Source organism: Lemur catta, chromosome 9 (genome assembly GCF_020740605.2).
Source record: "Lemur catta isolate mLemCat1 chromosome 9, mLemCat1.pri, whole genome shotgun sequence".
Taxonomy (NCBI): Eukaryota; Metazoa; Chordata; class Mammalia; order Primates; family Lemuridae; genus Lemur; species Lemur catta.
Window position 1 is genome coordinate 79,095,401 of NC_059136.1, and position 24,747 is coordinate 79,120,147.

Sequence of the window (24,747 nt, forward strand, 5' to 3'; positions counted from 1 at the left end):
TGTGCCTTCCAAGAGAAAATAGTCCAGGAAAAACTTCTGTCTTCTGCATTATATTAAATGTCTTGTTTAAAAAGCATTTAATGTTACTCTGGAAAATCTAACTATATAGCCTCATTTAGTTGGCCAGTCCTCATCTGACTGCGCCTTGTTGGAACCGTTTCTAACCTGGATGTAGTCGTGTAAGGCTGGCATTATGTCCACCTCTAGGCAACGTATTTCTTACACTCTTTCAAATGCCTGTAACTGGGTATGGTAGAATCACCTGGAGCATTGGTTAAGCATTGATATTTCTAGACTTCAGTTCATACTAACTAAATCAAAAATCTGAGCATAGCACCCTAGACACTTCTGATGGGTAGCAAGCGTAGGAGCCGCTGCTTGGCGGTGCATTTACGCCCTTACTCGGCCATGTTTTGAATGCATAATAAAGCTAGGATTTTTTTTAATCTAAAAGTTGGTACTAAAATGTACTGCTATCATTCTAATAAATTCTTTGCGCTCAACAGATTTTGAGTATCATCAGAAGCCCTGTAGACCAAGCTGAATGGGAATACCTAAAAAACTCAGACGAGTGGGCATGAGTATCACGTGAGACATAACTTTCCTGATACACTTAGGACAAGAAAACTGTCCAAAGAGGTGGCACATCAGATTTCTAAAGGTTAAAGAAGTGATTAGACTGGTATTTGAGAGTTAAGAGATGTAATAAGAAATACATTCTGTGGAATCCAAAATTTAGCTTCATAAATTTATTAATACAAATTATTCCAATGGCCAAATCATTCTCAACTCAGCTTATTAATGACAGTATAAATTAAGAGGTAGGCAGAGTTATATGCACTGTTTACAAAAAGCATTTGAAAATGTATTTTATATTCAAGTACTAATAAGTTTTTGATCTTTTTTCTTCTTTTTGTTCTTTTTGTTTTTTTTTTTTTTTTTTTGAGACAGAGTCTCGCTGTGTTGCCCGGGCTAGAGTGGCGTCAGCCTAGCTCACAGCAACCTCAAACTCCCGGGCTTAAGCAATCCTACTGCCTCAGCCTCCCGAGTAGCTGGGACTACAGGCATGAGCCACCATGCCTGGCTAATTTTTTCTATATATATATTTTAATTGTCCAGATAATTTCTTTCTATTTTTAGTAGGGGTCTCGCTCTTGCTCAGGATGGTCTCGAACTCCTGAGCTCAAGCAATCCACCCGCCTCGGCCTCCCAGAGTGCTAGGATTACAGGCATGAGCCACCGCGCCCGGCCCAGATAATGTATTATTTCACTTTAGATGCTGACTTTCAAAAATTACTAATTTTTATTGGACCTACCATTATTGAATTGCCTGAGTTTACCCCAATAAATGGCCTCTTGTAGCTGTTAGTGTTTTATCAGTCTCATCCTTTGCTGGCAGCTGTCAGTTTTGTTGAAATTTGTCAAAGCAGCTCCCATTTCTGCTCCTAATCTGCTTTCTGCAGCAAATGCAGGAGGGACCAAAGGTCACTGGGAGAAATTCTAAATTTTCAAACCTTATATATTGACATTATTGTTATATACACTCATGGAGTACAAACTGATGTTATGATTTTTTAATACAACATGGAATGATTAAATCAAGCTAATCTATCACCTCAGAAATTTGATAATTTTTCTGTGATAAGAACATCACAAAAATTTAATTCCTCAGTTTGTAAGCTGTACTATCACAATCTCAGGTCTTCAGAATGAAATTCTTGAGCTTTGTTTCTCAATTGCTCAAGCTATCCTGCTGCCTTAGCCTCCCAATTAGCTAGGACCAAAGGTGTGCACAACCATGCCTAGCTAATTATTTTATATATATATAAATATGTGTAGAGATGGGGTCTCACTGTGTTCCCCAGGCTGGTGTTGAACTTCTGGCCTCAACTAATCCTCCCACCCTGGCTTCCCAAACTGCTGGGATTTCACTGTGCACAGCCTAATTTAAACGTTAGCTTTTAGTGTGCCTTAATGTTAAGATAGATATTGGAAAATTTTTTTTTGCAAATATAACTTTTGCATTTATCTCTTAAATTGGAGACATTAAAAGTACCTGGTAATTTGTGTAATCATTTCAGTGTTATGTGGCTTAAATTAAAACTTTATTGGCTCCAAGAAACTTGACTTTTAATTATCTTTGCACAATATATTCACTACCATACCTAAATGAGTATTTCAGCAATGCTATAAAATTGAGTAACAGTGAAGCACAAATAAAACCAACTCTGATAAAATTTCGGGTGGCAGGGTTAGGGACAAGTATATAAGCAACACTGTATTTGCATCTATCAGAGAATACACCTTATCACAGAAGAGAAGATGAGGTTTTATAAAAATCTTCAGTAGAATCACAAGGGGCTTTTCCATGAAAGACCAATATCAATGACCTTATGGGTTTTTAAAAGTAGAAGTCAGTCAGCTGATGGAGGAACATAACCTTTCTGTGCTCACGATGCTGCTTTTCTGCTTGGTGCTATGTCTAGACACAGCACCAAGGAAGAATTCAGAAGTAGAAAGACATCACCTTTTAGATGATTGCAATTGCTGCTTTTCTTTATTCAAGTGAGATACCTTTCACTGGCCCAAGAATTTATACTGTCATTTTTGATACAGGATTTAAAGGAAAATTGCCAATTTAAAAAAAGGGTAAGCTCTTACCAAGTTTAGAAAGGAAATCTCTGTTGTTGACCTGTGCTCTTGATAGATTTGGGAAACTTAAATCCTGAGGAGTGGATGTATCTTCTAAAGGATGGAAATTGTGATAACACTATTAGTTTTGGGTCCTGAGGACAATGTGCAATGGTAGGTCCTCAGGAATTCTCATCTCTGGCTTTGTATTATTACGTGTTGCATTTTTTCTGAAAGGATACATAGGAGCTATGTGACTTTTGGTTTTTCAGCTGCTCCAGCTGTTTCCAACATCAGAAAAATGTAGGTAAATAACAGCTACCGCCTAACATTTTGGTGAGGTTTTAAATTTTGAAAAATACCTTGCTTAATAAATAGCAGTCTCATTACAATGCCTTATTACTCAGACCACCCTGGGAAGAGCAAATAAAAGTGTAAGTACACAGTATGTATTTTTAGCAATTAAGGATAATTGTTCTTTAGCCCCTCTGTAAATCTTTTAAGTTGGTCTGTCTGGAGTGAGGGGTCAGGGTGGGAGGCAGGAAGATGAACAGATGCAGGGCTGTAGAGTTGAGGAGAGCTAGCCAGCTCTCTATAAAGCAGGTTGATGGGGAAAGTTTCTTCTTGTATATTTGCAAGACATCATCGGCTTCTGGAAGAAGGCCAACTGCGCTGCGTGGGATCTTGACTTCACCTTAAGGGGTGAAGAGTGGCTGATGGGTGGAGTGGTAGACAAAGTATGCACGTGACTTGACTACAGGGGAGGGGCTGAATGACCTGGAAGGAGGACGCTGCCTTGGAGAGCTGTCCCAGAGCACCGGGGCACCCCCTTAAGCAATTAGGACCTAAACCATCTTGTGGCGCACAGTCTGCTTCTTTGCATGTCACTCTCTATAAAATAACAATGCAGCAGGGTCACTTAAAGAAAACAATATATCCTGAAAGCTCAGAACCAAAGATATCTACCTTGTCTCGACTTCAATGCCTTCACAGCTGTGGATGGGCTACATGAACCTGATTTTGTGTAGGGCAACCTAAACCACAGAAGTTGTTCCTAAGTAGGAAGTTTTAATGATCCTTTGATGACAGATCATTAAAAATATGTTATATGCAGATTCTCCTCTTTCTTACAGTGTACTCTATTAAATGCTCAAACACATAACAGCAGTCAGCTTAGTTGTCTATACAAGTGTATACTTTCTGTCTTTGTTACACCACATAATTCGAATAGGCAGATTAATTATGGTGCTGTGGCCAGTGCTCCATCAACATGAACTTCACCTCCATATTCTGCAATAGGCAAGGACAATGCAAGTATTTGGGAAGCCAGAACTGTTTAACTTTTGGGGCTACCAAAATAATGGTAAATACTGTATTATCTTAAAAGCAGCTTTTTAGTAATAAATAATCTTTTCCCCTGGAGAAAGAAATGTGCTTATGCTTAATCAAAGCCTTACAAATGTATTTAAAAGAAAGAAAAAGTCAATCTGATTTAGCAAAAAAATATGTATACATAAGGCACAAGCCTCTGTGCCTTATTTGCTATCACCTTGCTTTTTGTTTTGTTTTGTTTTGACAGGCCCTGATTATATCAAACAGAGATTACAGGAAGGTGTAGATGCTAAAGAAAATCCAGAAGAAAAGGTACCGGAAAAGCCACCTACACCAAAGGAATCTCCTCATTTTTATCGCAAAGGCACGACACCCCCGAGATCTCCTGAGGCAAGTCCCAAACAGAGCCACTCTCCCCAGCCTCGTTCCCCAAAGCCCACGAAGAAGCAAAACCCCAGCTCAGGGGCAAGACTCAACCAAGACAAAAGGAGTGTGGCTGACCAGCAGGTGACGGCCACTGTCAATAAGCCCTTGATGTCAAAGGCTCCCACGAAGGAGGCAGGAGCAGCCGTACCCCAGTCCAAGTACTCTGGCCGCCACCACGTCCCCAACCCCAGTAACGGGGAGCTACATTCTCAGTATCACGGCTACTACGTGAAGCTGAACGCCCCCCAGCACCCTCCAGAAGATGTGGAGGACGGTGATGGATCGAGCCAGTCTTCCTCAGCACTGGTGCACAAGCCGTCCCCTAACAAGTGGAGTCCCTCCAAATCTGTGACAAAACCAGTTGCCAAAGAAAGCAAAGCTGAGCCAAAAGCTAAGAAGTCTGAACTTGCTATACCAAAGAATCCAGCAAGCAACGATTCGTGCCCTTCTTTGGAAAAAGAAGCCAATTCAGTAAGTCTCGCACAACGTGTTTTCCCTTCCTTTCTTCCCTTTGGTTCTTTCGGGGAGGCGTGTGGCATAACTGTGCATCTCAATCACAGCCATGCTAACAGAGGTTCTAGGAACATAGCGTTGTTTAGAGCAGAACAGGTTTGTAGCTTGAAGACAGCTCCCCGGGCAGAAATACCTCCATGTCCGCTCAGCCACCCACCTTCCACATAACTCAGGTAGGCAAGACCTGACCAGCTTGGCACAGCATCACTTTGTGTCAAGGCCTTATCAGCACGTCCTGGTGAGCTTCACGGAAGTTTGCTCCAATTGCTAGAAAGGAATCGTGGCCCCTGCCAAGGGCCGGCCCCTCTCCGAGTTCCAGCTAGAACGACACCACCAAGTTCATAGCTTTTGCCCCCACAGCGCTCAGCATCTTTACACAAAAAGATCTCTCCTAACCACTGTGAATTCTTCTCCTAAGTACTTAGTTTGGATTTTACTTACTTAGCCAGGCTTTGCAGCTAGAACATTTTTCTTTCCCAGAGGAGAACTGAACACTTCCAACAGTTCAAGGGAGTTTCTCTGGTCCTCTGACTTCTCAGAGTGTGAGTGTATCTTCTAGTTTCAGTTCTCCCTGCAGATGTTAGTTATTATTATCAACTACTCTTGAGCATTTAAGATATTTATTATTCGGCCAGGAAAGTTCTGTGTTATTGAAAAATCTCTACATCCTCTTTCAAATGAGATTTACTTGTTGAATAATATATAGAATTAGTATTTTATCAAATTCTGTAGAATTTATGAAATCTGAAGCTAAGTAATTATCGATTAAAAAATTGGCCAGCTGACCTATTGACCTGGTCACGTGCCTTTGGTATACAGGTGTTGGATGTTAACTGTAGCTTAAGGAAGAAACTTCAGGTGGCCTAATGTTTACTTGTAATTACAGAGACATATTTGTATACTAGTATGGAATAATACCTTGGCCAACAAGAATATAATACAACCATCAGTTTCTTATTTTGGTCTGTTCAGTTTACTCATAGGATTAAACAGTTGAAGTTTGTCTTTCTAATTAACTTATGCTTGAAATAGATTATGTTCATCCATTTTGCTAATATCAATAAAATACTGTTCTTTTTTTTTTTTTCAAATTCCCAACTTTTTAATTAGCTACATATAAATTAATCAGATTAACTGGACTAACTTCCTGAGAGACTCCATGGAGATAAATGGTTTTCAAAACAGACTAACTTTATGAGACTCTGGCTGTTCAGTAAGCATTTTTTTAAATTTTTAACATTGATACATCAGCTTCCTGATATTACAACTATAATAATATCACTGCTGAATTTGTAAAATGTAACGCTTCACTTCTCATTTGACTTTCAGCATGGATAGCCCACATTAGTAAGGCCTCACATACATATCAGTGTTAGTTTGCCTGATTTAGAAGGGGGAAATTCAAACAATGCAAGATCATATAGTTTACATCTTGGGTGCCCAGTAGTGGGGTTCAGTTGACTTCTGGAACTCCACAAAGAGAAGCATATGCCCCAGTGTCCTACCTTAGGCTGTGATAGGGAAAAAAAAAAAAAGGTTGCGTTTACCTAGCTTGTACCACATAAGTATCTTTCTATAAAGCAGCCTCCTTATTTAGAAAAATGTCTGTTTTATGTGCAGAATCCTCCGATTCTTAAGTTGGCCAAGCCCCCTCCACCTCAGTAGGTCAGTGCCTAGGGTTCTCTTGCACAACCAAAGGCACAGAGGAGGCCCCAGGAGCCGGGCAGCCTCGCTGAGCCTCAGGCTGCCTCTGCATGTGACAGGGACTGCAAATCAAGCTTGACTTGGCAGCTTCATGTGAAGAGTCTAACAGTTAACGTCGTCTTCCTGATAGTAACAGAAAGCCGCCTTCCCCCATCCTGGCAACTGTTTTCTTCCCAGAGTTAGCGGGTAACACAACCATCATAAAGGTAGTCAGTGAATGACCTTTAAAACAATGGAGTACTACATACAATTTTGAGATGGACACTGCATAAGTTAGAGGTTTATAAATAACAATTTAAAAATGCATGGAATTGGACTCTGGTGCCAGACTTCCTGGATTCAAATCCCAGCTCTGTTGCTTACCACCTGTGTAACTCTGGACAAGTTTTCTAACTGCTCTGTGCCTTGGTTTCCTCATCTGTACTTATCTCATAGGGTTATTGTGAAGATTAAATGAATTAATACTTACAAAGTTCTTAGCACAGTACTTAGCCAACGCTTTTTGAGCATTTACTGTGTGCTGTCATGATGGTGATGTTTGTTTCAACACTGTACTAGTTGAAGGAAGCGTAAGTAGCTCATAAATATTCAAATGCATTTGATCCATCCTTAGGATCACCCTGGATATTGATCTCCTAGAAATACAGAAAATCTCCTGGGACAGACTACCACTTAGAGCAAATTAGTGACTTGAGTGTGAGAGGCAAGAGGAGGGAGGCTGTGGCAGAGATTATGCTAAACTTGTGACACCTGTGGGCAGTGATTGCATGTGAACTCATGTCCCAGGGCACACAGTCTATGCAAAACTGAAATTTTTGTAGGGTTTTACAACATGGCAATTTTGGAAGATGCCAAAAGAGGCATCTTTAGAGCCTTATCAAGTAGACAAGGAGGACTCTTCCAATGAGCGATCTCAACCCATTCTGAGAACTGCCTGGACTTTTTTCCCAGCCATTACTATGGTCAGCTTCCAAGCTTGCTTTGAGATTATCTGATCTCTCTTTTGAACTTGTGTAAAATCTAAAGCATCCCTGGCAGGTCAGATTTGAACCTCACACCAAAAAAGAAATGTAAATACACGTAATTAAACTTTGCTATTAATGCTAAATTTAACTTTGCATTTTTCATGTTTTTAGTTAGAGAAGTTTTAGATTAACATAAAGAAACCATAAAAACTCTTCTACCAGGAAATTCCTCACAATTTTAAATATAAGTCTCTTAAAAAAATAATTTATGGAGTTAGAATTTTTTTCATATTATTTTCTAACTGCCCAAAAGTTTTTTCCAACTGAGACTTACACTTTGCCCTGCTACAGCTTCTTTCGTTACACCTGTCCCAGTCAGTCTTGAAAAGCAAGACTGATTTTTTTTTTTCATTTTGCTATTTTAAGCTACAACTGGCCACCACAGTCATATTTATGGGACTTCACCTTAAAGCTTTTCACCGTGTACCCTGCACCTCGGTATCTGAAGAACACAGAGGTCACGGCTTGATATCTGCCTGTTAAACACAGCATCCCAGATTTTTATTTTTCACCTAGTTGCTGTTCAAACCTTTAATATCTGGCTTGCTTTCATCTTCACTGAGTCATCTTTAAAAATAGCTTTATAAATGGAGCTACCCTGGTAGGAGAAATATATATATGTGTGTATTTTTCATTCCGGATAAAACATTCATTCATTATTCATTGAATCCAGGTTACCAGTACAAACGTGAAGAAAGATACTAAGCTAAATTCAACCCAAGAGAATAGACACACTCAAAACGCGAACCAATCTGAAAGGGTTAGATAAATTCACACAGCTTTATAAAGATTTACGGAATGGGCATGAAAGAGTCAGGCACATCTTAGACTTTAGAGTTGGCTTCACTGAAGACACTTCTCTGTCATTCCACTTTCCTGGGTCCACTGTAAGACCCTGCACTGTGCAGTGTATTGTTCTGACCCAGTACACTTTTTTCATCTTTTATATCACTAAATTATCTTTGAGAATTATACATTAAACCCACTGGCCCAAAGAGTTGAAATGATCCCAAATTCTTAACACACTCATGAACAAAATCTGATCAAAGTGCATAGTAGTATAGGTTGAGCATCTGAAATGCTCCAAAATCCAAAATTTTTTTTTTTTTTTTTTTTTTTTTTTTTTTTTTTTAAGAAACAGGGTCTCACTGTGTTGCCAGGCTGAAGAGCAGTGGCTTTTCTCAGATGCGATCATAGATTATTGCAGCCTCAAACCTCTGGGCTCAAGGGATCCTCCCACCTCAGCCTCCTGAGTAGCTGAGACTCCAGGTGCTCACCACCATGTCTGGCTAAGATCCAAAACTTTCTGAGCACTGACATGACACTCAAAGGAAATGCTCATTGAGGCATCTTGAATTTTGGATTTTCAAACTTGGGATGTTCAACTGTTACATCCATCAAAAATCTGAAACCCAAAAAACTTTGAAGTCCCAAGCATTTCAGATGAGTGCTACTCAACCTGTAATAGTATTTCCTTAATCTCTGTGTGAGTGGTGATGTAGAATGATCATCTCCATTATTTGCTGAGTTTTGAGAGTTTCCTACATTATGTTCTAAGTTAAACATAATTAAGGAGTTGCATAGGTTAGGACTCTCCTATTAACTTAGAACTATTCTAAAAGAACAGTTGGCCATTATCAAGATCTGATGTTTTTCCTATACTGTGGGAATTATAGAATATAAATGAAAATGTCATTTTAAATAACTTGATGGGAAATTGCTTTTAAACTAAGGCCTGTGGCTTTAATAGGGATGTAGAGAAAAGAGTCTGGAGCTTTGAAGTGAACAGGCTAAAGTTTATTCTAGTTCTTATCTGTTCAAACTGGCTGAGTAACCTTGGACAAGACACTCGTCCTCTTGAAGCTCTGCAAAATGGAACTAATAATCACAGGTAAAGAATAAATGACAAATAATCAACTTAGAAATGCTTAGCCCACTGCCTGGCATTAAAAAGACCTGCAGTAAATGTTTATTTTCCTCCCATTTCCATGGGGTTTGGGAACTGGGGTTTTTCTTCTTCCAAATAGTCCATATCCCAAAGACACCCATGTTCCTTCCTCATCCGCCCCTCCATTTGGCTAATCACCCTGTGTGTTCTTCATTTCAACAACCACATCCACAGCACCTGGGACAGTATGGGGAGACAGGAGGATCTTGGTCAGTATTGGTTGCCTGGGTGACTAGGTGCGCTGGGTACACAGTGGTGACCAAGACAAGGCCCTGCCACTGTGGAGCTCAGAGTCTAGGGGAAGATGGCAATGAACAAATGACAATGAAGTAGGAATAGTGTTAGGCTAGAGAAGGAAGTGGGCCCTCTGACCTCTCCCAGGGAGATGTGGCCTCATGCAAGGAAGAGACCCAGAGTGAGCGACGTGGGACCCAAACCGTAGACCCTGAGAGGGGAGCACTTGACTGATGGCAGTTTCAATCTCCCTTACCCGCTTCTCCCCTCATAGAAAAAAAAAAAAATGCCTTTGAGGCTTCTATAACATTGTTTCAATGTAGTCTTATTTGATATCCAAATAGAGTGTAACTGTTTCCTCATCTGTAAAATAAGGACAATAAAACTACCTACCTACCTACCTCGTAAGGCCCATTTGGAAGACTTTTAATACTATTTAAGAATTAGATAGACATTATTTTAACAGTAACTACCAAGATCGTATCTTTGTAATAAAGGTGACTTCTCATAAAGTCCTTTAAAAGGCCTGAAAAAACAAAAGTGACTTCTCCATGGGCCAGATCTGAAAAGATGGGTCATATGAGGTTGGTTTGTTTAAATAAGTTTGGGGAACTTAGGTTATCTGGTGTTTATTACGATATTTATCAAAATAGGATTCTGTAGTTTTTTAAATATAACTGAATTTTGAAACGTTGTGGTTGTGATTAGAGAAATAAAAAGTTGGACTTGTAAAATAACTTCTAAGAGTATTTGACTTCCCATGTGCAGTTTTATAAGATAACTTCTAAGAGTATTCCACTTCCCATGTGCAGTTTTTACTTAAAGGACAGGATGGTGTCCCAAAAAAGAGAACAGGAAAAAGCAAGAGTTAGGGAGCCTCATCTTGAGTTTTTTCCTGGGAGGCTTCATTGTCCTACAGATTTTACCCCCATGTTCTAACTGCCCTTAGGAGGAAACAGTTCATCCTCATCTGAATGACATCCTAACAACAAGTGCATATCTCGGTTCCCATCAGTTCCCACTAACCCCCTCTGTGGTAAACTGTGCCTCAACCCAGGCTGTTGTCCATTGTTTTAGGGTGAATGAAGCAGATTATTGTTTAAAACATTTTTAAAACTAATTCAAGCCTGGATTCATTTTTAAGTAAAAATTCAGAAATGGCATCATCTAAATATCTAGCATTGCTATTTTTAATTTATACCTTTTGGAACTACGGTCATCATTCATGCCTTGTTTAATGCAGCCATGTTTTCTTATATTTTTGGTAATTGGCTTTGGTAATACAGTGATGTTAACATGGAAAAGTTATGCTTGTTTTGTTCTGTTTCATTTCCAGGGCCCTAATTCAGTCATGATTGTCCTTGTCATGCTGTTGAATATCGGGTTGGCCATTCTTTTTGTTCACTTTCTGACTTGACTGGATTTAGGAAAGGTAAGAACAGCCTTAATTTCTATCTAAAAATCCCAATGAATAACATTCTTTTCTCATATTCAAATTTGCTATTTTTTTTAAACAACATATTGTCCTTCACTTTAATTTTGGCTATGCCTGAATGTGATTCAACATGGTTACCTAATGCTGTAACTGTTTTGACCCTTCAGTGAAGTCATGACAACTAGTGGTGTTAGCCCACAGTTCTCTGCAGTGGTGCCGTCAGCCTTTTAATTGGCCCACCCCAGGCAGACTCAGACACAGGGAAGGAGGCTTGGAATTAGGATGGGATCGCAAGAGAGATGAAAACTTGGAAAATTCAGCCAGAGGACCTGTTCGGTTCCCCTGGGAATGCTTTGTGGCTTTGGGGTCCTCTGGGAGCTGAAGCACACAGCCATGTTGGAGAACAAAACGTAATAACGATTCTTTTTTAAAATCTGCTGAAGCAGCCCCATCCGGCGAAGTTCTTGGCATTGGCTACTCCATCTGTCCTAGCAGAGTGTGACTAAACTGGAAATGTATGGAGCTGCATTTTTTTGTTGTTGTTTGATGGAAGTCAACAGCTGCCTTACTATTTTACCATCTGACGTTTTTAGTAGGGAGCTGGGGAAAGGACTGCCCGAGGAATGCGGTCGGAGGATTGTGTTGCTGTGGACGTGGTTCCAACATCCACTCCTATCTCATTAGAAGAAATAGGTAGCAGCATCACTCACCAGTCTTATGCCATGACCTGCTGCTTTAACATCTCCTGGAATGTTCTGGGAGAGAAGGTTTTGTTTGCTTGTGCACGACTCTTGTTCATTTTTGCTGTTTATTTAAATACGATGTATAGTCACCTATCACCTGCGGTCCTGGCCAGACGAAACACACGTGTTGCATCTCAAGGAAAAGAAACGGCAAAGTGCTAGTGGAAATGTGCTGATTTTGATAGCAATACACCATTTTTTATGTCATTTATTCTTCTTAAACCTGTAAAAGGCTATTTCTCTTTAAAATTTAGCAATTTGAAGCCCTCGTACCTTCCTAAGAAATCATTTTATTTTAAAAATTTTATCATTTACTGAGATGAATTATTTACGCACTTAGGAGGTGCTAAATTTTAAAAGCTGAAAGACAACAGAATTCGAAGAAGTGTAGTCCAAACGTTGCATGGATTGCAGTAATCAGTGTTTAAAGGATTCAGTTTCTTTGCTGACGTACTTTACAACCAAATAAAATCTTGTCAGTGGCTGTGTTAATTCCCATGAAAGTTAAGCAAGATGCTATTAATAACTGTGCTTCTCTTTCTTGTTTTCTTTTTCCAACTTAAATTTCTGTTGAATACATTCAGGTAGAGCATAAAGCTTTGTTCAGTCCCTGCCTCTCAGTTTTCTGCCTTTACTGTTTTTCAAAGTCCTTTTGTAATTTCATTTCAAATTTTAAAGGCTTAGACATTTTTATTTTAAATATGTGTCTTTTGCAGTCCTTTGTCATTCTGACATCTTCTGGTTTTTTGCTGTTTTATAATTTATCCTTTATTATTCAGAAGCATGCTTACTTAGAGAAACTAAGTGGTCTTTATAAAAGTAATTATTTAAAATGAAATCAGGGGAGGAAAGGTATCTGTTAAATCTTTTTAAAACATTACATTGCAGAGGGGGAGCTATTCCTAAATATTTTCATGATTTGCATGGTTTAATCAGATTCTTTTTACCTTATTAGCTACCTTTTCAGTGCAGAAGAGAAAGTTCACATAATTCCCATGTTAGCACAGGTGTGGACTGAATGCTTCGTCACCTGCAGGGTAGTAACCCAGTGATGTTTTTTGCAGAAGTACAATATGTTGAGAATCCTGGGTGTGACCAATATGGAATAAAGAAGAAGGCAGAAAGAGAGCAAATGAAAAATTACAACTTGTATATTTATTTTTTACGTTTTGCTTTGACTTTTAAATTTAGGAAGTAACGTTTTTACCTGAGAACAGGCGTTTAAGTTCCTGTGTCGGTCTCAGTACTCTCACTGCTCCTTCCTAACCCCATAGCTCCTTAGGCTGGGAAAGCTGATTTTTTTTAAAAAATAAAATAAAATAAAATATTTAATCTTATTAAGTGTTTATTTAAAACGTGTAATGCTTTGGAAGTAATGGGTAACAGATAACTAAAGGATATGTTTATAAAGTGAGCATGTGGGTCCCATTTATAAATATATGTATGATTTATAAGCTTTTTTAAAACAAAGCTCAAATTGTTGGTATTTTTCTAAAATGTGCACAGCTGTATTTTACATGAAGGCTCTTTCTAATGGGTTGTTATACTGTACTCTACATTTTGGACAGCACATGCAGTCTGCCAATGTACTTAATAAAACATGACTTTGTTTATTTAAAGTTTCTTGCTGTGAAAAAGAACTCCCTACCTGTGAGTTCCTTTATTTATAATCCTTGAAACCAAAATGTATAATGTACAGTTTTCACAACTGTATCTGCTCTAATAAAAAAAAAGTTGGTTATTAATAAAGTTGGAGGTGTGTTTCCTTTGTGAGTAAATTACTGTCTTGAGTTATATGGAATGTTCTGGTGGTGGTGTTGAAAGAGATCTGCTGAAAAATTAACAATAGAAATAGAAAAAAAAGACCGGGTGTGGTGGCTCACGCCTGTAATCCTAGCACTCTGGGAGGCCGAGGCGGGCGGATTGTTTGAGCTCAGGAGTTTGAGACCAGCCTGAGCAAGAATGAGACCCCCATCTCTACTTAAAAAAATAGAAAGAAATTAGCTGGGCAACTAAAAATATATAGAAAAAAATTAGCCGGGCATGGTGGCGCATGTCTGTAGTCCCAGCTACTCGGGAGGCTGAGGCAGAAGGATTGCTTGAGCCCAGGAGTGTGAGGTTGCTGTGAGCTAGGCTGACTACACGGCACTCTAGCCTGGGCAACAGAGCAAGACTGTCTCGAAAAGAAAAAAAAATGCTCAAAGAAGCCACATGGCAGAAGGTAATTACACTGTGCCACTATTTCTTGCTACATTCCTTTCATCCTGGGCCTTTGAAATAATTTTGCAAAATAGGATTCATTGCTCCACTGTTAATGCCTTCATAAATTGGATTAGTGCCTTATCCCAAGTTTTAAGACTGCCCCTATTTTTAAGGAAAACTCAAAGTTGAATTAAATCTCCGTCCTGCATGGGTACTTTTCAATTAATTAAAGTTTTTTGACCATTGTGCCCCAAATGAGTTAATATGTTGCTATGGCCCCCTACTGCTTAGGCATACTCCGAGAAGGTTGGGCACAACATGCAGTTGAATAAACTTGCTGCCACAAGAATTTCCAGCCACTGCGCTCTCTTTGAAGCGTCCTAGGTGCCGGCCTAAGCTGCCTCAACACGTAAGCAAGCTGCCTGTGCAGTGTAATAAAAAGACCCTCATGTAAATCACACAAAGTTATCACCTCTAGGTATAAACCATTGGTCTCCTAGCTAATGCTAAAGGAAGAGAACACAGAACAGACTTTTGAAGCAGGAAGGAAAACATAAGGTGCTAGAGAGAGTATTGATTCCAGATGATTGGTGTCCAAACCACACATTTGGAGGGCTGAAGCCAAAGCTAGGGTGAAACCGGTGTGGTTGGGAAATCTGTAAAATATTCTGCATGCCCTTTTAATGTGTAACTACTTCTCAAGAGTTGTGGTGAGCAGGCTCCCCAAGGCGTACGGTTAAGTGCCATTTGCAGCTCTCCTCCCATGCACTGGAAAGTCATGGAGCCTCGTCTCTCCTGTTTAATAGATGGCTGCAGACATGGTATATTTTCCCAGCACAGCATAACAGTTCATCGGACTGTGTTTAATTATTGCAGGTTTGAGAATTACCTCTGTCCAACATTTGCCTCTCACCCAAAGCTATGGTAGAATACTTTGGTATTTTGCAATAGCCTCTATAGGGGTCTGATTTGCAGGAGTAGGAGAAAATAGCAAACATATAGAAGATGGTGAATACTAACAAATGCAGTAAATACAGATGAAATTCCAGGTCATGATTGCTGTAGATCCTTCTCTAATCTGTGTCCCTGGTTTCCTCATCTGTAAAGTGGGTATGACCATAAGCACTGACCTCAGGGTGGTTGTGAGAATGAAATGACCTCATTTGTTAAGTGCTTATTAGTACAATGCCTAACACGTAACTGTTTTGTATATTTTAGTTTTTACTGATTGGAAGAACTTGGAAAAAATAATTATTAAATTCCTGTTAGCATCTCAAACACATTGAAAAATATAGTGAGACCCCATTCTAAGGGTCTTTTTACAAAGGTTAATTATGCCATAGATCATATGTTCTTTCTTCAGTGGCGATTATTAGTGAGTCTTTCTGACTGTGAAAATCAAAGGCCATACCTACAGAATTTCTTCTTAATGCTAATATGCAATTTCCAGTATGGGAGCATAGGAGACATTTGCTTTACAAAGAACTTCCACATCAATGTCTCACTGGATTCTTACAACCTTCCTGTGAAAGTTTTCCTGAAGTTAAATGACTTGCCCAAGATTGCATAGCCAAAAAGTCATAAAAATCCATATCAGAGTCCCAGACCTGACTCTAAATCTTGTGCTTTCTCATTTGTGAGAAATTACTGGCTAGCATTGTTCTGCATTGCCACTCCTCAGCCATGAAAATATGGCAAATGCCATGAAATTCAAGGTAGCAGTGTAGGTTGAATGAGTCCATTTCCATATCTCTATCATAAGCTCGCTAATATCGCTGAGTTGATATAACTACAGAAGAGTCTATTAAAAGTTCAGAATAGCATGTACTTACAACCCTACTGTTTCATAATTTTCAGTACAATATTTATATTTGAACCTTATAGAATACCAAATATTACTAAAAGTTTAGCATTTAAATGACATTGTTTTAAAGTAAGAGGCATGTTATAAAGGAACGTGGTTATATATGTTTGAACTTGATCTCAAGAATTAACACAGAAATTACACATAATGCTTAGAAGACCTAAAATGGTTTGGACCAGTTCTGTGGTATTCCTTTGACTTTATATCTCAATATTCCATAAAACTTCCTTGGCATTCTCTTGAATCCCAAGTCTGATTTAGATAAACTAGTAGAATTAACACAAAAGTGAGGCCCTGAGATTTGTTCAGCTGGTGATTGATAAAGCTGTTTGCTTATTGTGGTAAAAATACAGCAGTCCTTCTGGAAAGGATGGGTAAGGGGGGGCAGATGAAAAGAGGTAAGGGGTACAAACATACAGATAGAATAAGTTCTAATGTTCTACAGTAGCAGAGTAGGGTGACTATAGTTAACAACAAATGTATTGCATTTTTCAAAATAGCTTAAAGACCTGAAATGTACATAAAACCTAAAAATATTTGATACCCAAAATGCTCTGCCTTGATCATTACACATTCTATGTAACAAAATTTCACATGTACCCCACAAATATGTACAAATACAATATATCAAAAAAATTTTTAGAAATCAGTCCTCAGAAAGAGATGAATTCAATGGAAGAAGATCACAATGCTGACGTACAAGTCCTTCCTTGCCCCCTTCCTCACCTCCAGCAAAATAGTTCATAAAATACCAAGAAAAAATATTGAACATCCAGTGGAATTCATGATATTTGCTTATGGGAAAGCAATGGAGGACTTCAGTTTCAGGAATGTATATGTCACACCCCCTCCATTTATGGCACATATTTGGAAGAAAGGAATCTGATAAATGTCACGTCCCCTGCACAGTGAAAGCAGAAGCAAAGGTGAGAAGAAGACAAAGGTCACCTAATTTTCTCATTTTCGGGGAGTGTTTTCCCCCCCTCCCTTTTTCAGAGGTTTACTTGCCAGCATTCTGGGCATGTTTTAACAGCTCCCAATCAGTAGAGCAAGTACCTAGAGGCCACACAGCTGCTTCTGAAGTTGACAAAGGCCAGGAAAATATTCAAACATAGCATTGTTGTAGAGCTAACAGGTGGTGGAATCCATCACCTAAGAACTGCAGATGGCATTTTAAAAGCAGTTTTACATCAGATAACTGGGCCAAGTAAAAAGTTAGCAGAGGTTAGACACATTCAGATCCATATATTATTCAAAAGAATAAACAAATACCACTGAAGGGTAGTGTTCCTCACTGAAGCTGTGCAAGAATTTGCAAAATAATCTCACACAAGAAAATACTGAAGACTGAGATATTTCTGTGCTCAAAATAAAGTTTGATGTTCTCTATCTCCAATTTGTCATGATACAAGTAATGTGAGGAAGTCAGTATAATTTTTCATTTCTCAAATGTCAACTTTATCTCCCAATATTTCCTTAACTTTACAATTTGGTTTTCTTCCATTACACTTTTTGTGCATAGACATATCTTTTCATTTTTTTTTTAAATCCTAGCAGACTTTATCTTTCAGTTTCCCTTTGTTCACTCAAACTATTAACAATTCACCAATATTTGTTCTGACATTCTAGAGACGACTACCTGAGTCATAAAGGAAGCACTCCAGACCTTTTTGCTAGCCTGCTCCAAGCTTTCGGGAATTGCCTGTGCATTCAGTGCACAGTTTAATGTCTTACACCCTGCAAAACCTGAGCTCTGCCCATATCTGACCTTAGCTCCTTGTCAGTCTCCAAAGACCAGTCTCACAGTTTACTGATGCAGTCTGACAAACAGGTCAGATTAGCTGGGGATATTCCTTCACAGAGAGAAGTATAATATAAGAAAGAACTAAGTTCAGGCATGCCAGTATTCACTTTCTCAGATGGCTTTTACGAAACCAACCATACACTTTAAGTCTTATGCGTATTCATTGGGTATGCCAACACCAAACACCATGTGTCCCTTTTGGTACATTCCAAGGATTGTTTTGATGTCTGTAAAATGGGAACAATAGTATCAGCCTCATAATTTGATTTTTATGAGAATCAAATTAGGTAACTTTAGTAAACTCCCTGGCACACGATACACTCTCAAAATATAGTAGATACTATTACAATTAATAGACTTTTATTAGCAATTTTTACTTATTCCCTCAAACATTTATTACATGCTTAATCGATGCTTCCTTAAATTCACTGAAATGAAATTCTGCTAGCCTTTGGTCATTAAGCATCAGGGCCTACCCTACGGAATGTACTCTGCCTATAGGATCAATTGTAGTTTATACAATTAAATGGGTTCCTTCTCAAAAGCAGAGGGCAGGCAATTAAAATTCAAAGCTCCTTAATGGTGATCAGAAGATACACTAGTAATTACTGATGCACCTCTCATAAGAGGCTTAGGAATATTCGATAATACAGAACACTCATTATATACACTAGGCACAACTATTCATTAATATCTGTTACTCACAAAAACTGCATGATAAAAGGATACAATTAAGGTGTATGAGAAATGAGCCTGACAAAGCCTTGCCACAATGATTATTCTCTTGGTTGTAGGAAGGAACTTCCTGGTGCATCAGGATTTTCACTGATATGCAGAAATGTGTTAATGGATCTCTATTATGTTTAATCACTGTGGTTGTGAACACAGGCAAATGGCTCTGGCTTTAAATATATTTAATCAGAAATGACACAGCAAAATATCACATCAGATCGTCCAGAGCTTAAGTAATCAGTGTAGCAACCATTAGTTTACAAGTTCTGTGATTAATATGTATAAAGACCAGAAAAGATGATAAAAACTTATTAGTTCCAGTTCAGTGTAGACATCCACATAGCTTTTCTCAAATCCTGCATTAAGCTAAATGCTTGTGTTTTTATTCAATAAGTAACAAGAAACAATTCTGCTTGAAACATGTTTTATTATTTTCAGGAAAACCTGACATTAAACGAAAATCATCTCCTGGGACAATAACTTAATTAATTAAAAATAGCTTCTATATCATTAAAACTCACACATTTTTTTTTTCTTTCACCAAATCTCACCCTGTATTGAAGACCAGGAGACTATTTCAGTGGTTCTCAAATTTTAACAAGCATTTCAATCACCTGGAGGTTAAAACAGCTTGCCCCCACTGCAGAGTTTCTGATCGAGTAGGTGGAGGAATTTACATTTCTAACCTGTCCCCAGGTGATGCTGATGCTGCTGGTCAGAAGACCACATCAAAGTGGTCCTCAAAGGAACTGCTGCTCTATTTCATTAAGCCATGATTAATCAAGTATTAAGCATCAACGACAAGCAAGGCCCGTCGCTTGGCTGTGTGTGTGGTGTAGTAAGAAGACTAAAGACAAGTGAAAAAGATACACCACATCTCTATACCTCACATCTCTATAGCAATTTATTGTCATGTTGTTTAATCCTTATGATTCAGTGAGCTAGGAAGTACTTTCCCCATTTTGCCTTTGGGAAAACCAAGGCCCAGAGAGGTGGAGAAAATTGCTTAACAACACACAGCTGATAAGTAAGGTAGCCCCCACCCCACCCCACCCCACCCCACCCCTCACACACACCCCACCCAGGTGCCTCTGTGCTAAGTCCTGGGTGCCCTTTCCCCTACATCTCAGGCAGCTTCAGCTTTGTCCTCTGGTCACTAAGCAGTTAAAACTCGAGGCACAGTTGGAGAATTCTTCTGACTACCATCAGGCAAGGAAGCAAGAAGGTTAACTGGGACATTGATATCTGCAGTTAAGAGCAATGCATTTTCTGTTACATGAATGAAAGGCATTCTCAAATCCATGGAGTAGTGTATCTATAGATATTTCTTGCAAACCAGATATGAAATTGAACCTCATTCTTTAAGATTTGCACACTCAAATACTTTGTTCTCACATTTGCAAGCCTACACATAACTCCCTCTGTCCATCTGTGTAGACTTTCTCCCTTACTTTTGACAGAAAAAAAAAAAAGTTAAAAATGATGCCAGTGTCTGCACATACAGATTCCATCACGTCCTGCTCATCTCCCTTAGTGACCACCAGGCTAGAAGAGGAAGCAGGATTATTGGAGAGAAGGCAGAGATTGACAGGAAGCAAGGGGGATTTTAGGAAAACATCCTGATTCTTATTTTTGTCCGTAGATGTGTGTAGCGTTTAGGAAATCAGTCCTTCAAAGAGCAAAAGATAAGTTCCCTATCTGCCTTGCACAGTTGATTTCCAATGCCGAGATTTTCCACAAATGATAAGACAACACACAGAGAGAAAATGCACAGGTTCGATAATCATGACAAGATGCTCAGCCTGGCTGGTAGCTGGGGAAATACAAAGTAAAATAACAATGAGACTGTTAAAACCCTGTGTCTGCCACACTGATTACATTCTTTGCTGAAATGGGAAAAGGGCCAGATGCGAAGCAGCACTGGATCTCACATGCAGATCGTCTTCACTTTCTGGCTCTGGCAAGCTCTCCCCGCTCATCCCCGACGGCGAGGAACGCCCCTCCTCTGTGACTGCAGACCACCTTGCTCGGTTCTTAGCACTCCACTCTGTAAAGCAATCGTCTGCCTTTCAATCTCTCTCCACCTCTAGGCTGTGTGTTCCTTGCACGTGGAGACTTTGTCCAATGTCTCTACCTCTAACAGTGTCCCATACAGATAGATGGTGAATAAATGCTAATCAACTGATGAGTAAACTGATAAAAACGAGGATAACCTTGCCCTTGGACAGCTCACACTAATGAAGACAGCCATTTTCCACCACATGCCCTGAGGACCTGACCCCCCCACAATCCTTCTGTCTCACATTGTCGATGCTACTGTGCTAAATGGGAGGGGTGAATATTTTGTGGAGGATTAAGAAGTTTTGAGCATATGCAGAAACTCTGTTGAGTCATCTCCATTTTTCAAAAATTATGGCTGAGTGCCTTTGTAGAATTGGTTTGCTAAGCAACTTGGTAATATGTTTAAGAAGACCAGCAGAATCATCTACATGGGCTAAGAAAATGATTTCCTAGTTCCTCGAAAAGACCCATGTTAAGATCAGTGGATGGCAGAATGGATGCTAGGGCTTATTTCAGAGAGGAGGACTCCTGACTCCTCTTTTACCTTAGAATGGAAACTGTGGGGTGAAGAGAGGTGGAAAGATTAGAGAGAGTGACATTGAGGAGACAGAAGTAACCCAACGTGTTGATTGATTTGGTGTGGAGTATAAGCGAAAAGTTGGATTCAAGAATAATGCCCAGATTTCCGGCTTGAGCAGTTGGGTGCACACTGGTGCCCTTAACTAAGACAGGGAAGGGGGGAGGAGGAGCAGGTGTCCACAGGTGAAATGAAGACACCGAGTTCACTTTCACACGCGGGGGACCCACAGTGTCTGTGAGACGTGCCAAGTAGATAGAAGGCATTTGGTACTCAGGCCCAGAGTTCAGGGACACTCTGTGATCAATTTATGTACTGAGTGTAGGGTGCAAACACCCACTTACATGCAACTGTTTGCTCTTCTCTTTACAAATTATTCTATCCAGTCACTTAAGCAAGTCTCTCAATTTAACAAGGCTACATTCAGTAGACTTTGTTGTGGTAAAATATACATAACATAAAATAGACCATTTTACCCATTTTTAAGTGTACAGTTCAGTAGCATTAAATACTGTCACACTGTCATGCAACCATCACCACATCTCATTTTCAGATTTTATAAATTGAGATTTTTTTAATTGCCTCTTCAAAAGAAATAACCATGTTGTAATTAATTTCACGAATTTGGGCTCTTTTTTATTACAGGGAATTTGAGGTTACCATAACTTGTTTTATCATTGAGTCTGAAGTCATTGCATATCACATCAAATGACTTTTCTAATTCATTCTATAACAAGGAATTTGATTGATTGTTAAACTACTATAAATATCTGTGAATGCTTGAGCTCTCTTCAGCTGAATCATGAAGGGTCAAGAAAGTTTTCCTTTACAAAAGAAGCCTGGGCCCTGCTATGGGGCCTAAGGCACAAGAGGGGCAGCACTAATCAGGGCCGCACAGGCCCTTCCTGCACAAGGTGGAACTCGCTCCTTTGTCCTCCTTCCTGTTGCTTCGGCTTCCTGTGCCAGAGTCCACTGCTGAACCCAGAAGAATATAAAAAGCAACAACAAAGTTTCATCTTGAAGTCCACCAATATTTTTTAATTATGTAGTTCTAGAAGCCCTCTATTTAATTGAAATTTTAAAAAGAAAAAAAAGGGAATGAAAAAAAGGAAACAAAAGGAATTAAAGCATCTATAGGCCCTGGAATACCACAATGGCAAAACCATCTCTTCTCAAATGGCCTTTCAGTTCTCTTAACCCTCTAGATCTGCGGTTCCCAACCCCAACCCCAACTCCAACCCCCAGGCCTCAGATAGGTACATCTGTGGCCTGTTAGGAACCCTGCCGCACAGCAGGAGGTGAGCAGCAGCCAAGTGAGCGAAGCTTCATCTGTATTCACAGCCACTCCCCATTGCTCACGTCACTGCCTGAGCTCCGCCTCCTGTCAGATCAGGTGAAGCATTAGATTCTCCTAGGAGCACGAACTCTACTGTAAACTGTGCATGTGAGGGATCTAGGCTGTGTGCTCCTCATGAGAATCTAATGCCTGATGATCTGAGGTGGAGCTGAGGTGGTGATGCTAGTGCTGGGGAGCAGCTGCAAATACAGATTATCATTAACAGAGAGGGTTGACCGCACAATAAATGTAATGCACTTGAATCGTCCTGAAACCATCCCCCACCCCACACACACACCCTTATGTGGAAAAATTGTCTTCCGTGAAACCAGTCTGTTGTGCCAAAAAGTTAGGGACCACTGCTCTAGAAAACCAAAAGACTACATACTCTTTCATGAAAATGTTCATTGGCCTACAGTTAAATGATAAATCACTGGATAAACCAAAATTCTAAGTTGCCAAAATCTTATGCCAAAATCTCAGCAGCTGCTTAAAAATCTCCCGTTAGGATACATAGCCATTATCAGACAGTCCTGTTCCTCTTTGCCAGATACTTGCTTTCCTGGACATTTTTAATCCTTGAGCATGACCATATGACCTAATTCTGGCCAGTGAAACTCTGCTGGGTCTTCTGGAAAACTTTTCACTTTCCTTATTTCAGGGGTAGATAGCAGAGAACGCAATGGTTCTGTGCCCTTCTGTTTTTTTTTTTCTGTATTGAACATAGATGGGCCTTATGCTCTGGCACCCACCTTGCAACCATGAGACAACAAGAACAAAAACCTAACAAGAATGGGAAAGGAGAAGATTGGAAGAGCCTGGATCCTTAATAACATTGTTGAACTTTTCATGTTAAGTAAACAATAAATGTCATCATGGTTTAATTCCCTTTAAAAAAATCTCAGCTGCTATTAAAATGGTAATAAGAGAAAGAAAATTATTTCAACCTGACGTATGAAAGGGGTGATCAACAGTATTCATGTTTGTCATTTGCACCTATTAATAACTCTGAAAAATAAGAGAGATCATTTTATAGATCAATTCATTTCTTGGCTTAGGAGAGATGGCCTTCTAATTCATCAAAGACACGTTCTAATAACATATTCTCAACGTTTGCTTACAAAGATGTTTCTTTTCAAACACTTCCATTCACTAAAAGAAAACAATTCATGATGCATCTTTAAGAAAGTATGTTTACATTTGCCCTTTATAGCAGGATGCATGCACTTGTCCTTATAGGTACCAATGCAGAAAGAAACGTGTTACAATAACATATTCTCAAAATTTGTTTACAGAGTTGTTTCTGTCACTTCCTTTCACTGAAAGAAAACAGCTTATGATGCATCTTTAAGAAAGTAAGCTTGCATTTCCCTTTTAAAGTCCCATAATTCAAACAAATATAGAATAAACATGTTGTAATAACAAAAAATAAAACATCAAAGACCTGAAGAGATACCAGCACAGACCCTGACTCCTGCCTGAGCTCTCCCTGAGCAGATCGGCTAGACGGGTCCCTCAACTCTGCAGGCCCAGCTTCCCCTACAGCCTCGTAAATTGCACTAAATCCGACTCCATCCAGTCACTACCATTTATTAAGTGTTGATTGTGTGCTGGCCTGTTGCAAATACTTTGTAATGTTTTCTCATTTATTCTTCACAATAGATAACTATAAAATGTTATCATCATCTTATATTTTACAAATTTAAAAAAAAAAAAAAATCAGACTCCATGAAGTGACTTTATATGTAATGGCACCCACACAGCTAGTAGCAATAGGACTAGAATTTGAAACCAGATCTATTTTTGAAGCCTGTCTCACAGGGTTTGTGAGAATTGACATCCCAGTTTCTTTTAATGGCATTATCAGCCACCATTCCCTCGGGGCTAAAACCAGACTTGTCTCTGTCTGAGCCATTGTTGCTTACCACACATTCTGTCCCCAGAGGGTCTCAAATGATCCCCTCTTTTCCATTCCCACTGCCACCATTCTCGTTTGGCTCCTTACTATTCCCAGGTGCTGGATCCATCCCAGGTGCATCCACACTCGTCTTCCCACCCCTGGTCTGCCCTCTCTCCTGCTGCTGTTAGCTCTTGCCAGAGACACAAACCACGTCTTTCTAAAACTGAGCTCTAAGCCTGCCACTTCCTTATTCAAAAATGTGTGCCAGCTTCTTGGCTGC

At 39.4% G+C, this 24,747-nt stretch overlaps 1 protein-coding gene across 4 annotated transcripts in view; it reads left to right on the forward strand.

Moving 5' to 3' along the window:
- JPH1 (junctophilin 1) overlaps positions 1 to 13,740 on the forward strand; it is a 75,019-nt gene extending 61,279 nt beyond the window's left edge. The window contains exons 4-6 of one of the 4 annotated variants that reach the window (XM_045560853.1): positions 4,211 to 4,860; positions 11,150 to 11,245; positions 11,416 to 13,740. In XM_045560853.1, the coding sequence (XP_045416809.1) occupies positions 4,211 to 4,860; positions 11,150 to 11,230 (731 nt within the window). In that variant the 3' untranslated portion in view covers positions 11,231 to 11,245; positions 11,416 to 13,740. The remainder of the gene's footprint in view (positions 1 to 4,210; positions 4,861 to 11,149; positions 11,246 to 11,415) is intronic. The other 3 variants (XM_045560854.1, XM_045560851.1, XM_045560852.1) reach the window with 3 other exon arrangements.
- The last annotated feature ends 11,007 nt before the right edge of the window (positions 13,741 to 24,747 follow it).